The sequence below is a fragment of the Rutilus rutilus genome, assembly GCF_951802725.1.
Source record: "Rutilus rutilus genome assembly, chromosome: 20".
NCBI lineage: Eukaryota > Metazoa > Chordata > Actinopteri > Cypriniformes > Leuciscidae > Rutilus > Rutilus rutilus.
The window spans coordinates 6,567,848-6,582,804 of NC_140225.1; the positions used below are offsets into that span (position 1 = coordinate 6,567,848).

The following is a 14,957-nucleotide window of genomic DNA, read 5'->3' on the forward strand; positions in this document are numbered from 1 at the left end:
GTTGGATGTAATGCAAAGTATACTTTCGGCCCACAGCCTTCAATCAAGTTTTTTGGCCCTTCGAAATCTAAGTAAAAAGTTTAGGCAATCAAAGAAAATCCGTGCTTGTTGTCATCGTGACTCAGCTAGACTGGTGACCTTTCAGTTATATGAAGTGTTTTGACGAATCATCTGTGAGTAAGTGACAATGATGCTGCATTCCGAGAACACTTGGGTTAAAACATTATCTGCTATCTGTTTTAAAGGTTGTCAGAATGTTACGGGTGCAAACTGCAAACTAACTTCAGCCTTCATCAGTAAAGTAGCTGTACTGATACATAACGTGCAATAAATACGCAAATACAGACACGCCCATCACACGATAACCATTGGCTATGATACAACGCAATCAGAAAACACCCGCCCACCGCATTGCTACAAGCGCTACCATTGGATATAATACAGCTGTACAAGTAGAAAGAGTTGAAGACGTTTCCGTGTGGAAGAAGAGAATACAGAGCCTTCACAAGCCTCCACATATCAAGTACTGGTAAGAATTGCAAGTTATTTTCACAAAAGGTATTTACGTTGCATGCAAAGGTTTGTGTTTGAGCTTCTTTATTGTGATATAGTGCTAAGTCGCAGGCAAAACTTATTTATATGAACATATCGATATCGATGTTGCAGACCACTTTGTGTTAAAAACCTTTCTCATCAGTTCTTTCTTAATGATACCATGTGAAACCATTACAATACATTTTGTTTAAGTTTTAAAATAAGTAAATCTCTATAAAATGGAAAGGATCTGCACATACCTGAATTGAAGTAGTTTGAGCATTTGACAATGGGTAAAGGGGATATAATTGAACAAATAACATTGAAAATATGTCTTTGAAACCTTTTCAGAAGATCAACTAAACCTTATTGTGTCATATATGTTCACAAATAATATAAATATATAATATATATATATATAAATACACAATTATATTCAACAAAACAAACAGAAATTCAACTGTCATATATATAGTATATGACAATATGTGTGTGTGTGCGCGTGTGTGTGTGTACACTGCTGTTCAAAAGTTTGAGGTCTGTAAGATTTTTTCTAAGAAATTAGCACTATGATATTTATTAAGCAATGATGCATGAATATTAGAATATTATTTCTGAATAATCATGTGACACTGAAGACTTAAAAAAAACTTTTGAATGAAAGTGTGTGTATATATAAATATACAAAATTATCTTAGTTTTTTTTTTCTTTTTTTCTCTTCTCAGTAGTAAAGCATTATGGGTGGGCAGGTGTCCATTGACGAGAATGTTCATGTGGTGATTGTCGGTGGTGGTTTTGGTGGCATTGCAGCTGCTCAACACCTTAAACATCATGGGGTGCCCTTCATGCTTATTGACATCCTGGATGCGTTTCATCACAACGTTGCAGCGCTGCGTGCCTCGGTTCAACCTGGTATGCAAAAATCTGAGTCTGAATGCAAGAAAACAAACAGCAAGATTAATAAAATAATGCAGTTTATTTTTTTGTATGTTATTGTAGGTTTTGCGAAGCAGACTTTCATACCATACAAAGAGACATTTGGAGTGAATTTCCTCCAAGGCCGTGTCATACGTATAGACACCGAAACGCAGACAGTTGTGCTTGACAATGGGAAGGTAAGTGATATTGCAATGTTACAGCAGACGAAAACAAAGTATGAGAAAATGTCTTTATACAGTATGTGCCAATATAAATCTACAGGAAGTACGGTATTCACACCTCATTCTGTGCACTGGAACAAGCGGAGATTTCCCAGGCAAACACAATTCTGTGGACACCTACCGAGCAGCCATTCAGAAGTATGAGGACTTTGTCAAATTGGTGAGTTTTCTTATTTGGCATGTGTGATATAATCTTAAATGGCAATACAGACTAAATTGTGAAAAAGCTTTTATTTATTTGCATTTTTTTCCAATGTTACAGATCCAGTCAACAAACACAGTTGTTGTTGTTGGTGGCGGAACCACCGGTGTTGAAATGGCTGCTGAGATCAGGACAGAATTTCCTGACAAGAAGGTAGAGCTTTGACTTCTCACCCAAACAGACTTTGCAATCTTATTCTGAAGCATGAGCTTAAAGTGCCCCTATTATGCTATTTTAATGGTTGCTGCATTTTTTGGAGGTCTCCTACAATAGGTTTGCATGCATCCAAGGTCAAAAAACACTTTAATTTTCTTATAATGTAGATTGCACATAGCCTCATTTCTCAAAGAGTCTAAAAACTGTTTGTTCAAAGATTCAGTCTCTCTAAATCCCTTCTTTCCGAGAGTCTACTCTGCTCTGATTGGTCAGATGGCCCAGTCTAATGTGATTGGTCTATAGCTTACAGCGGTTGACGGAAACAAAACGCCCATTACCATATCTGAATTTCAGCTCTGGAACTTCCTCAGCGCTTGATACACAGTGACACGAACAGTAACGATGGCGTCGATTTCCTTCCGTATTAATTCCAGCGCGAGTCCTCATCCTTTTGAAGTGCATGCAAAGTAGATTTGCTCTCGCAGCCCTGAAAATAGCATCTTCTTGACTTATCGACAACACAAACCAAACTTTTTATGCGTTTTGGCTGTTCGTTTACATGACAACGGCATTTTGGGTGCCTGAAAACGTTAACTTTTAAAAACAGGATATTTCACCGCTGGAAAGATGAATGTGTATTTAAATTGGGTCATTTATGTAGTAGAAACATAAATGACCCTTCTAGACTGAGAAAAGCCAGAAAAATGTATTTTTGGCTCATGTGGATGAAAGACAACAACTCCCAGAATGCACTTGCTTCGCTGCCCTATGAGGCCACTCCCAAGCCACGCCTACCGGTTACAGAGGGCCGTATCGGAAGAAATGATACAACTAGGCTACTAGTTGTAGCGTGAGATCCCACCCATGCGGAACTAAAACGATCTCTGTGTAAACAGCAAAAACTCGAATCTCTGAAGACAATGACGTCATGCACATGCGTATTACGTGTTCAGTCTATAGTGTTTCATCGCCATCTAATGGCCTGGCCACAGAATACAGGGGTTTTTAGTCGTTTTCGCGGATCCGTGTGAATGGGGATCGTTTTGACAATGGTGTCCTCTGTACGCGGAAAACTCAAAGGAAAAACTTCTCCATTTTAAGCATATCGTTGTCATGTAAACGTACCCTCAGCTACAACCACAGTGTGTGATCGCGGGGCAAAGCAGACGTTGTTTGCGGGCAGCCAATGAAGATCATAGGCTGGCATAATGCAAATATTTGTTACATTGTTATGTAGATATGTAACAGGAAGTGAGACTGGAATTGCTGACGACTCATTTCAGCATTCTTTTAGGAGACAACTTTATTTGTCGTGCACTATGATCTTTAAAACTCTGCAGGCCTTTTACATTCACAAACAGCTATATTACACACTGCATGAAAGGTTATATTCGTTTATTCGCATAATAGGGGCACTTTAAACGTGTTTTGTGTTATATAATGATAACCGTCTTCTATCTCACACATATTTCATCTAGGTGATTCTGATTCACTCACGTGAGGAGGTGGCTGATCCTGAACTATTGCCTAGTGTGAAAGAACAGGCCAAGCAGGTGCTGCTGGAAAAAGGGGTGGACCTGTTGCTAGGTGATTATTTCACGTGACATTGTTGCTTAGCATCTCTGCCTGATGTGGGCCATCACATGCCTATTTTTCTTCTGAAGGAAATACAGTGCAAAATATCAATGGAGAGACTCAGTGTTGATGATACAGATGTTGATGTGATCTGACTTATATAAAATATTTGGTAACACTTTAGTTTCGGGCCCAGTTCCAATGAACTAGTTGCTTATATGCATGCATATTACAAGGGTATTGGCTGTTTATTAGGACTTATAAAGCACATATTAATGCCTTATTCTGCATGACCATATTCTACATCCCTTAATCCACCCAATACCTAAACTTAACAACTACTTACTAACTATTAATAAGCAGTAATTAGGAGTTTATTGAGGCAAAAATCATAGTTAATAGTTAGTTAATAGTGAGAATTGGACCCTAAACTAAAGTGTGACCAAATGTTTTTTCTTAACATTTACTTACATGCATTGTCAGAGCTATATTCCGTTAACTCGATGGAAAACAACTGACTCACACTTGACGCTTGCTGTATTTCAAAACATAAGCAACAAAAAACACTGGCTAATATTAGACTGCTTTCAGCATGATTGTTATTATTTGGCAAATGCACTCGATTGTGAATAGTACTATTCTACTTCAGTATTCATATATTACTGTAATAATATAGTTATGGTTATAACAATATAGTTAAGCTTTAAGATAATAGGTAAGATTATAAAATAATTTCAACTCAAATCAATATTTCATGTCCGCCTATTAATTTATTTCACAAGTAGTCATATAGTAAGGCTGGACATGGGGCGGAGGGCACTGTTATCACATATAATTGTTGTCCTGTTTTCCCCAAAAAAATCTAAAGATCTTTAAATCAAGATACATTTACTTGAGATGCAAATGTTAAATGTCTTGAAAAATGTAACAAAATGAAGTGAGTTTATTCTTAAAACAAGAACAAATGAAGAGTTCAGATGCAAAAGCCTCTTAGTGCCATCTGACATTTTCTTCTAGAATGATCATTTTTATCAAGCTCGTATATTTAAGTTCAGTAATTTCACTTAAATGACAATTAATCGGTAATCTTCATTGCCATTTAAGTGAAATTATTGAATTTAGTTGCATCTGAACTCTTCAGATATCCATCAATGAGTTATCAACTTCCCTTTGAATTAAGTAGATTTTTCTGAGACCTTTGGCAGATATTTGATCTTGGTTTAATCAGAAACACTTCATTTTGATCAATTTCACAGAAAACAAGACTTTTTTTTTTTTACTTTTTTTTGTTATTTTGTATCTCCAGTAAATACATCTTGATTTAAGAATCGTTTTCTTATTTGCACATTTGCACTGGAAAAAAGACAAAAATACAGAGGAAGAACATCACTCTTTTGCATTGTGATCAGAAGGTACAGTAATAGTTATTTCCATATTCTAGTGGGGTTTTTTTGTCAAATGAATCCCTTACATGTGTCTCTATATGGGGAGATGACCTTTTCAGGAAAAGGAAATACACATTTTTACAAACTGGAACTATGTAAAATAGGGAAACTTCCGCACTACGCAGGTTGTAGACTGTTTTCTTCTCTATTTCCCTGTGCACCTGAATGCAGGGCAAAAAGTGTCAAACCTTGATGAGCTGGAATTGAATGTGTGTCGGAGAGGCATGGTGGTCAAGACCAATAAGAACGAGCAGGTCACCACCGATCTTGTCATCTGCTGCACAGGAAATAAGATCAACTCTGAAGCATACAGGTCCAGTCTGAGTAAGTGCTTTTTGCATGTAATAATTGAGCTAATAGTTGCTTGTGATTGTTGAGATAAATTGGAGATTCATCCCCTGTATGTTTTTATTTCTCAGACAAAGTTTTTTTTAAAGAAATTCTAGAAAATAAAGATTTCTTCCTCTATGGTCCATACATTTTTCTTTTATTAAATATAATAAAATAAACGTAAATGAACTACACATTTCTACAGGTGGCATTTAAACATGATTTTAAACATAATGTATTCTAATGTTTTTGGAATACCCCATATTTTGTGTGCATGATGGGTAATTCATACAGAAAGATAATGTATTAAAAACTATACTTATACTATATATGAATTCTGCACCCTCAAATCTTGCATAACCCTGGTTAGGATTGCCTACTTGTGCAGTTCCTAAGCTTAAAAAATTGTATATGTATGATATGCAAAATTTCAAACCTATCCCTTTAATGGCAGTTTTGCACGCATTTCTCAAAACTCATTTGCATTGAGTCCGATGAAACAAAACCAATAGCCGATTATGGGGAAAAAAATTTAATATTGGTAAAACCAATTATTGGTTGATCAGTCTAAGTCACTGAATAGATATTGTTTTTTGGATTTATTTTATTAAAACCGAGTGCTTTTTCAAACCCTAGTTAGGATTGCGTACTTGTGCAGTTGCTAATCGTAGAAAATGCTTAATGTATGATATGCAAAATGTTATATCACTCAATTCTTTGTTGACTTTTAGTAACATGCCGTCATATAACCTCATTTAATTGGCTGATTTTTCATCATCTCTCTCTCTATGTTTTATTTGTGTTCTTATTTCAGGCGCATCTCTGACAGAGAATGGTGCTCTGAAGGTGAACAAGCACTTGCAAGTAGAAGGCTTTAGCAACGTGTATGGTGTGGGTGACTGTACCAATGTCAATGAACCCAAGTTGGCGTATCATGCTGGACTTCATGCTGGAGTAGCTGCCACCAATATCATCAACAGTCTGTCAGGAAAACCTTTAACCTCATACCACACAGGTAACAACCATAAGCCAATGATTTCTCTTCAGCTGTCTTTTGTGAGCTCACTTTTAAAAAAATCATTTCTCACAGTTCTTTTACAATGCTTACAATTCAGACTGAGTTGTTTATTATTATTATTTATCAATTTATGTCCAATATCCTGTTCCCAATCAGGAAATGTGACTATGCTGGTTGCTATGGGTAAGGATGCTGGAGTAGGCCAGTTTAATGGCTATAAACTACCTCGCTTTCTGGTCACCAAGGGTAAGAGCCAAGGCTTGCTGCTGTGGAAGAGCTGGAGAGAAATGGGGCAAAAAGCCCCTAATTAACACCAGGTTAACAGTTTACACTAAAATATGAAAATATGAACTATGGTCTCACATGGTTAGAAGGATGCTTTATATTGTACACATAATGTATACTTATACTTGTATAACATCTTATATTGTTTGTAATACTTTTGAGAACAATCAAAAGCATTGTTTTATATGTTTATACATTTGTTAAAGAAATAAATCAATTTACATTCACAATACAGTTTGCTCTCATATCTTCCTGCATTTAGCATGTGTTTGATGAACTGCTCCACTAGAGGGCAATAAAACAATATGAATCAAATCATTGGATCCTGGTCAACAAAACAACATGCTGAGTCACTGAATAGATATAGTTTTTTTGTGGAATTCTTTCATTTCAAGCTTATAGGATTCAAAAACAGGCCAAAAATGCACAACCCAGTTTTCTTTAAAAAATGTATGCACAGTTAATACCTTTGCTAATGTGGTTCGAGTGATTCACACAGTGAAGTAAATCAAATTAGCCAAAATCATTTTAAAGAACTTGTTAAACTTGTCAGCTGAGGGCTGTGAAAGTGCAGTGTGTGATTTCTGCTCCTCTAACTGCACCTAAATGAATTCCTGTCTGTTTGATTCAACGACTCGCTGCATAGTTGTCACATGACCTCAGCACGTCATCATGTGTTTGCATGGTGACTGGGAAGGCTGTTGGCATTTGGTGTTCATGAAACTCTTGAATTATTTTCCTGAACCTAAGGTATTGTGTTTTTTATGTCAGGTTACACATCTTTGCACGTTGGCCTTGGATACAAGTGGTCTTTAAATGGCAATACTGCCATAAATTCCAACTTTGTGAAGTCGCGACCCACAGTTTGTGTTGAGTCTGGGTCACACAGGCACTGATTCAATTCAGAGGTTGTTTAGAGGCTGTAGTTTTGTGGCATTCAGACACTATCCTGTGGGATGTTGCTCTACCCACTGTTCATCTTTGTTAATGCAGTTCATGTTTGTCATCTGTTGTCAATATTGCAGTTTTTGAGATTGATGCACCTGCAGTCCAGGCACCAACAACTAGTAATGATGTATTATATTGTTTTAGCATGTTTGTTTTAAAAAGGTTAGTTCACCCAAAAATGAAAATTCTGTCATCATTTACATTCCAAACCCAAAAGACTTGCATATGTCTTTGAAACACAGATGAAGATATTTGTAAGGAAACCTAAGAGATTTTTGTCCCTCCACTGAAAGTCCATTCACCCAAAAACATTGTGAAAGCAATCCATAAGAATCAAGCAGCATAATCCAAGTCTTCTGAAGAGACACGATCACTTTATGCTATAAACAGATTTTTTAAAGACTTTTATTAACTTGAAAACGTTGATGTTTTCATCTTTTAGCTTTTATTTAGACTAAAACCATAGCACTTCTGTACTAATACTTTTCAAGAAGGTTATTTGCTTTGATGAGGCTTTTTATTTGAGTTATGATATCATTAAATTGATAGAGCCTTCAATGTATCTGCACTAAGCTACACTGTATAAATGAATCATTAAATGAAAGGCTTAATTATTAAATAGAGGCAGCAGCATGTTTAATTTCTAATAAGTATCCACACAAATGGTCTGACGCCACAATCTCCCTGATGATTTTTTTTTTGTTTTTGTTATACAACTTTTCACTGATGTGACTCACATTAGAAAACTAAGATTAAAAATGTATAATGAGATGCAAGAGAGCCAGTTGAATGCTTGGTGTGGTGGGACTGGGATTATTGCAGTTATAAGGCTCAAAAAACATTGCAAAATAGCATTAGGGAAAAGCGTAATGTCTTGTCTCTGGTTAGTCAAAAAGCAATGAATGATTAGGAGACAGACAATTGAATTATTTTACTGTGAAGGGAGACAGGTATAAATGCATTCATCAATCCTCATCAAATAAATCTGATGTTTGAATGAGTAAGCAGGGTCAGAATGTCCACTGCGTTCCCTCTGGATTTGTCTTTATTTGATTCATTCCCAGCCAGAATTAATCTGGCAAACTCTATCTACAAGAAGACAAGTTCCTCTGTAAGAATGTAAAAAATATATATACCTGCTTTAATATCATATCGACACCTGTAGAATTTTTTTTTTTTTAGCGACATATGACTTAAAGAAGTCGTTATGATTTTTATGACATCGTTATGACCTCTCTCCAGAACACATGAGCTCATCTTGTGGCTAAAGTTACAGTGAACAACATATCGCATAACCTCGAGCAGCCTGGGTTTCCCCCAGGCAAACATCTATCTGCCCTCCCCTCACCAATTCAATTAGCTCTAAAATGAATTATGATCAGCTAATTTACAACGCTGTATTAATCATTAGCTTCACTTTTCTCTCTACACTAATATTTTCAGTTGTACTCGGGTTTAATGCAAACCATTCAATTAAATGTTTCCCATGGTATGTCAGGGAGCGAGTAATGAATGGCCTTATTGTGCTCAGTTAAATAGCTATATGTTGTTTTACACAATGTACATCACTATATTCTAGTGTACATTTGGAATTACCTTAAGAAAACCCTCATTAACAAGATTAAATTGTTTGCGATTTAACAATTTCCCTATCTCCGGCTCTAATTTCCAAAACAAACCAAGTATTCCAAGCATGCTAACCTTGTCCTCAAAGTTCATGGGAAGAGTCAACAGTGGATTGATTCAACTTTTTTTGAACTTAATCGTTAATTCTGTCAGTGCAGTCACAGGACAGTAACGGTATATTTTTGTCAGTGATTTGGTCAGAACATTTTTATACCCACACATATTTATTGGGGGATTTAGGGGCTGTTTACACAACTTCGTTTTCAAGTAAAAACGGAAAACTTTTTGTGTTTTGGCCGCTCATTTACACAGTTTAGTGGCAATGAAAACGCAAACTTTTGAAAACGGCTTTCAAAATGAAAATTATACTGTTTTTGCTCTGTGTAAACTACAAAACCGCGAATCTGTGAAAACAGTGACATGCGTATTGCGTGTTTAGTGTTTAATGGTGTTTTGTGCGTGCTCCCACAACATGGCTTCTTACCTAACGGCAAGTGAAATGGAAGTCTAACACATTAGAAGGAAGTACGTCATCGTATTTACTTCCGCGTTGCAAAGTAAGTTGATAGGCATGTGCGTTTGGCTCAACTGGACTGTAGAAAAATAATGCGTATGTGTGCAGGCGTGTAGACTTTCTTTACAAAGTGACATCAACAACTACTTGTCCGGCTTACATAATACCAACGCTATCTCACGACCAATTCGTACGAGTGAGTACGAGGTGGCTAATTCGTAAGACCTCACTCGTACAAGTGATTTGTATAAACCCCAGTGATGGGTAGGTTTAGGGGCGGGCCCATCTCTGCTTCAAGGTTGGATGTGTTGAGCGTTCAGAGACGCTCTTCTGCAGACCTCGTTTTATAACGAGTGTTTGTTCGAGGTTTGACTTTCTATCAGCTGATACCAGTCTGGCCATTCTCCTCTGATCTCTGGCATCAACAAGCCCACAGAACAGCCGCTTACTTTTTAATTTTCTTTTTTTCTGACCATTCTCTGTAAACCCTAAAGATGGTTGTGCGTGAAAATCCCAGTAGGTTAGATCAGCAGGTTCTGAAAGATTTCTTGACTATTTCACATAAAAAGTGGATCACGGTGGGTATCACTATCAACTATAGTGCAGCGCAAAGTAGTTGAGTACTTTTGGTCTCAAAGTATCTCACAAATGGATGTTGCATGCAGCCCATCAGTATGCTTCCTCTCAGTACTTCCAACAAAAGTTGCAGATTCTGCAAAAACGTGCAAAGTCTTCCAAATGCAGCAATGGAGTATCAGTTTCATACAGAAACAGCAGCAGTATTTTTAGATGATGCACTGGACATGTAGAGAACTGAGTCTGATTGGGAAAAACTATAAACCAAATAATGTAAAAACAAATGAATAGATTAGGAAAAGGTACAAAACAAAATACTAAATAAGATCATTTGTCTTTGTGATTATTTTTTATACTTGCTCCACCTCTGAAATGACTTTCAGCAGATTGAACATTTTCAGCCCCTTCCTTTCAATCACCTGTTTTCAATATAGTAAAACATCACTTTTTTATAGTCCAATTACTTCCTGATGTACTTAAGATTTAAACATGTGATAATCGTGTCAATGTGATAATCATGATGTTAATCATGTGATGTCTATAACTCGTCCTTTATGCCGGATTTAATTGAACCAGAAATATGGTTACAGAATTATGTAACCCATACAGGGTTGACAGCATGTTATACCGGTATATCAGAGATAGTCAACCCCGGAGAACAACCTTCCAGTTCCAGCAGACTTCAGTTCCAACCCTGCTTTAACACACCTGCCATTTTCAAGTAACCCTGAACACCCTGATTAGCTGGTTCAAGTATGTTTCATTGGGGTTGGAGCTGAACTCTGCAGGATGGTAGCTCTCCAGAAGAAGGATTGTTTTGGTTACCGGAACATGTTCTTAAATACCATGCTCTTAAAATGATTTCCCACATCAGATATCCTTAAAAAAGTAGTGCACTTCAAATTTTAACAGTATATTTGTAATAACCTCTACTTGCAGATAAGATAATATAATATTAATGAAATGAAATAAAAGGCCACTTAAGCGTAGTTAAAGAGAGTACAGTTCCATTACAAATTTAAACTCTGGACTTTTGATAGTACTAGAATATCAAGTCTACTAAGGGAGGTATAGTGCTTTTTCACATTTGGCTCCTAAACTCTGAAATAGAATTCTTGATAAAGTCCGGAGACCAGACACACTCTCACTCTCTGTTTAAAACTACATTAAAGACACACCTCTTTAGCCAAGCATTCACATAATGCTTCTCATAAACTTCTACTACAATCATTATTTGATGTAATAGTAGGTACACATGATCATCTTTTGCCTAAAATGTTATGAGCATCAGCTACGTCCCTGTTTCTACCTCATGATGCTCATCCTGGAGTAACTACAGGTTGCGTCAGCTCTATATTAGAATCTTAAAGGTATATTTTGAACAGTGTTGGGGAAGTTACTTTTAAAAGCAATGCATTACAATTTTGTGTTACTCCCTAAAAAACTAAATAATTGTATTACTCAGTTGCATTTTATGGTAAGAAAATGTTATACTTTTGTTTTTGTGTTACTTTTTCTCATCTGGGATGGGTCTGCTGGTTTATTTTTTACAGTTTTTTTTTTCAATTGGTAACGATCAGTCAAAACTGAAGCCACATTACAGCTCAAACTAACTTTTCAGATATGCTTCCATTCTGAATTGCAGAAGAATAGGACGCAGGAGAAGAAAATTCAACACCTTTACTTCAGAAATAAAAACATGATGTTTATCTAAAGTTCTTTTTGCTTATTAGTATGGTTGAATTGGATCATCGAAGGTAAGCAGGAAAGACACTGGTTAATAAAGTGAGATTAAATACATGATGTATATTTGTGTTCTTTAACATATTTAATTATTTCAGGTTTGTGTAATGTTCTGAGTTTGCATTTCACTGCTTTTACTGATTTTGAGGAATACTGAATCTGTTTTTGTGCAAGTGAAATTAGCATGCTCACGTTAGTCTAGAACTACAATAACCGTCATGTTTACTCAACGCACACACAACGCTTCTGCACTCGATTTCTCTCAACATGCGGACAGAAGAGCTGTCAGTCAATAAATGGGAAAACAAAGTAACTTGCGTAACTTATTTGAAAATGAACTTAACTAGTTTTACTAGTTACTAAACTAAATTTAAAAGTAATGAGTTACTTTACTAGTTAGCTACTTGAAAAAAGTAATCTGATTACATAACACAATACTTATGCGTTACCCCCAACACTGCATTTGAAAGGGTACAACCCTGAGTGACAGCTTTTGTATAGTGCAGGGTAGACCTAGTTTCCCTCACAGTCTCGTTTACATTCTCGTCAGATTAAATATGGCGTCTCCCATTTATGAAGTCCATTGAGCCAAAGCAACAGGTTGCTCCAGAATCACTGTCTCTGTAAATGGTGAAGTGTTATTTGCATTAGATTAAAAGCATCTACCTATCAGCAAAAACCTACAAGTCTTTTGATTCCTACCGTATTCAACTTTCCACTCTATGAGCGGAAGGTCAGTACATGGCACTGAATTTGTGGCAGCAAATGCATGTTAATATATAAATAAATCATTTAGAGGATTAATTACCTTTTCAATATTCACAGAAAATGTGGTGCATAATGGCTGAAGATGCATGTCTCTGTGCGCTTGGCAGACGAAGTGTAGGCAAGGAGGGTGGCAGGGCACATTCTGTTTTTTCAAGTGCCTAAATTGATTTCGGTGTGGAGTTTCTTGGGCAGCAGCCAGTGGCTAATGCAGTATCATCCTGCCACTCCCTGTCTCAGATGCAGACACATAAAGAGAAATGGACATCTGTGCCGAATATGAAACACAGAGATCCTTCTGTTTACAAGACGCTAAGGCAAAACTATCTGAATCAAGAGTTCATACATGCACGCATAGCAGGGAATATATGTCTATACATAAGTACTTCAAACTTCAAACCATGTTTTACACAAGATTTTACAGATACAGTCGCCAGCAATTTTATTTATTAGATCATCAAATAATAATCCAACCTGATCTCACGGCAATTCGTAACAATTCAACAAGGTGGCTAATTCGTACGAATTCATACGACCTCACTTGTACGAATTAGTAAGATTTTTGCTAAATCGTACATATTTTACGAATTGCCCAATTCGTATGAATTCATACGAATGACCTACCCCTGACCCCGCCCCTAAACCTACCCATCACGTGGGTTTAGACAAATCGTAAAAAATTCATACGAATTTGCCACCTTTTTATCACTCATACGAATTTGTACGAATTGGTCGTGAGATAGTGTTGAATAATCACATTAAAAGGGCTATATGTGAGAATTTTCATGTATTAATCGCTTTTTGCATAGCCAATGTGTGAATAACTTGTACCGAAACTTAAAAAAACATGACCTCCCCCGACATCCTTGTCGATAAAAGCCTGTAAAATGTAAAATTCCCTACTATATAGTTTGTGAAAATACAGTGCACCAACAGAGCAGTATATCCGAACACATAATATTCGAAAAACAGAAGGCAAAAAATCTCCGGATGACCTACTACTTCCGGCGAGATTCTGAAGTGCGCATTCGATGGACACTGTACTATCCCATGAGGCCACGGGAGAGGATTTTTGAATGGAGGTGAAGTGACGCTGGTAGGTCACGTGATAATGACAACATGGCGGATGTAGTACGTCCAGATTACATTCAACTATTGAGATCTCTGACTTTTGATGCCAGACTTTGCTATCTTAGCCAATTTCAACACAGTTTGAGACAGTTTGAGGTATGCACTAATCTCCCTCAATTGGAAAGAATCCAATCTGATTTCTGATTCTGAATATTCTGTTTACATAAGCCCTAAACGTTGCAATCCGATTCACATATTCGTTTACATGTGCATGCATATTACGCAGTCACCACGTTCTTAACCGGACGTTCAAGAATATGTCAAAAGAGCTTTCGTAATGACCAGTTCGTAAGACATGAGAAGTAAATAAACATACTCACATTTTTAAGATGTAAAATGTATGTTAACATAAGCAACTTGCCACTACGCATGTGTGCAAGGTATTTTTGAATCTGACTGAGAAAACTCAAGCATTTACATAATTAATTTTTTTCTTTAGATTGGATTATTTCAGGTCTAAACCACCCCTTTCAATCCAATCGAAATTTCATTTGGATCGAGCTCAATTAGATTGATTGAGGTGCTTTCAGTCAGACTGAGCAATCAATCTGATTCCTAAGAGTTTATTTCAATGCACGTAAATGTAGCTATTATTGAGATCTCTTCTGAAAGTCTAGAGAAGACGCATTTGAGATTATTAGGTTACTCAGGGGAAAGAATCGGAGAAACAAGAGACTGCGGCAATGTCAAATATAACTGCCTAAGAAAAACTAAAGATGAAGATACTGAAGAGCTCTTATTTGTGTTTTTTCTGTCCCATGAGGTGATTTTTTTTTAATTTAGATCCACACAAAGGCCATAAATTACGACTGCTGTTGTCTGAGTGTGGCAATCCGGCGCGCTGAACTGGTCTCAGGTTGACGTCACAGTCTGGCACCTTTCTGAGATCATTTTTTTATTCTTAGACATGAAATGATAAATAATTTAGCCATGGTCTTAGTGGCCGTT

The 14,957-nt window shown here is 36.7% G+C and overlaps 1 protein-coding gene across 2 annotated transcripts; it reads left to right on the forward strand.

Annotated features, from left to right (window-relative positions):
• The first annotated feature begins 416 nt into the window (after positions 1-416).
• Positions 417-6,934, forward strand: aifm2 (AIF family member 2). 2 transcript variants are annotated; one of them, XM_084391595.1, is made up of 9 exons: positions 417-529; positions 1,261-1,447; positions 1,535-1,650; positions 1,736-1,855; positions 1,958-2,050; positions 3,532-3,640; positions 5,245-5,397; positions 6,218-6,418; positions 6,578-6,934. In XM_084391595.1, exons 2-9 carry the CDS (start codon positions 1,273-1,275, stop codon positions 6,730-6,732), a joined length of 1,122 nt encoding a protein of 373 aa, XP_084247721.1. In that variant the 5' UTR covers positions 417-529; positions 1,261-1,272; the 3' UTR covers positions 6,733-6,934. The 2 variants fall into 2 exon arrangements, with proteins under 2 accessions (XP_084247721.1, XP_084247722.1); XM_084391596.1 differs by having other exon boundaries at positions 463-529; positions 1,264-1,447.
• The last annotated feature ends 8,023 nt before the right edge of the window (positions 6,935-14,957 follow it).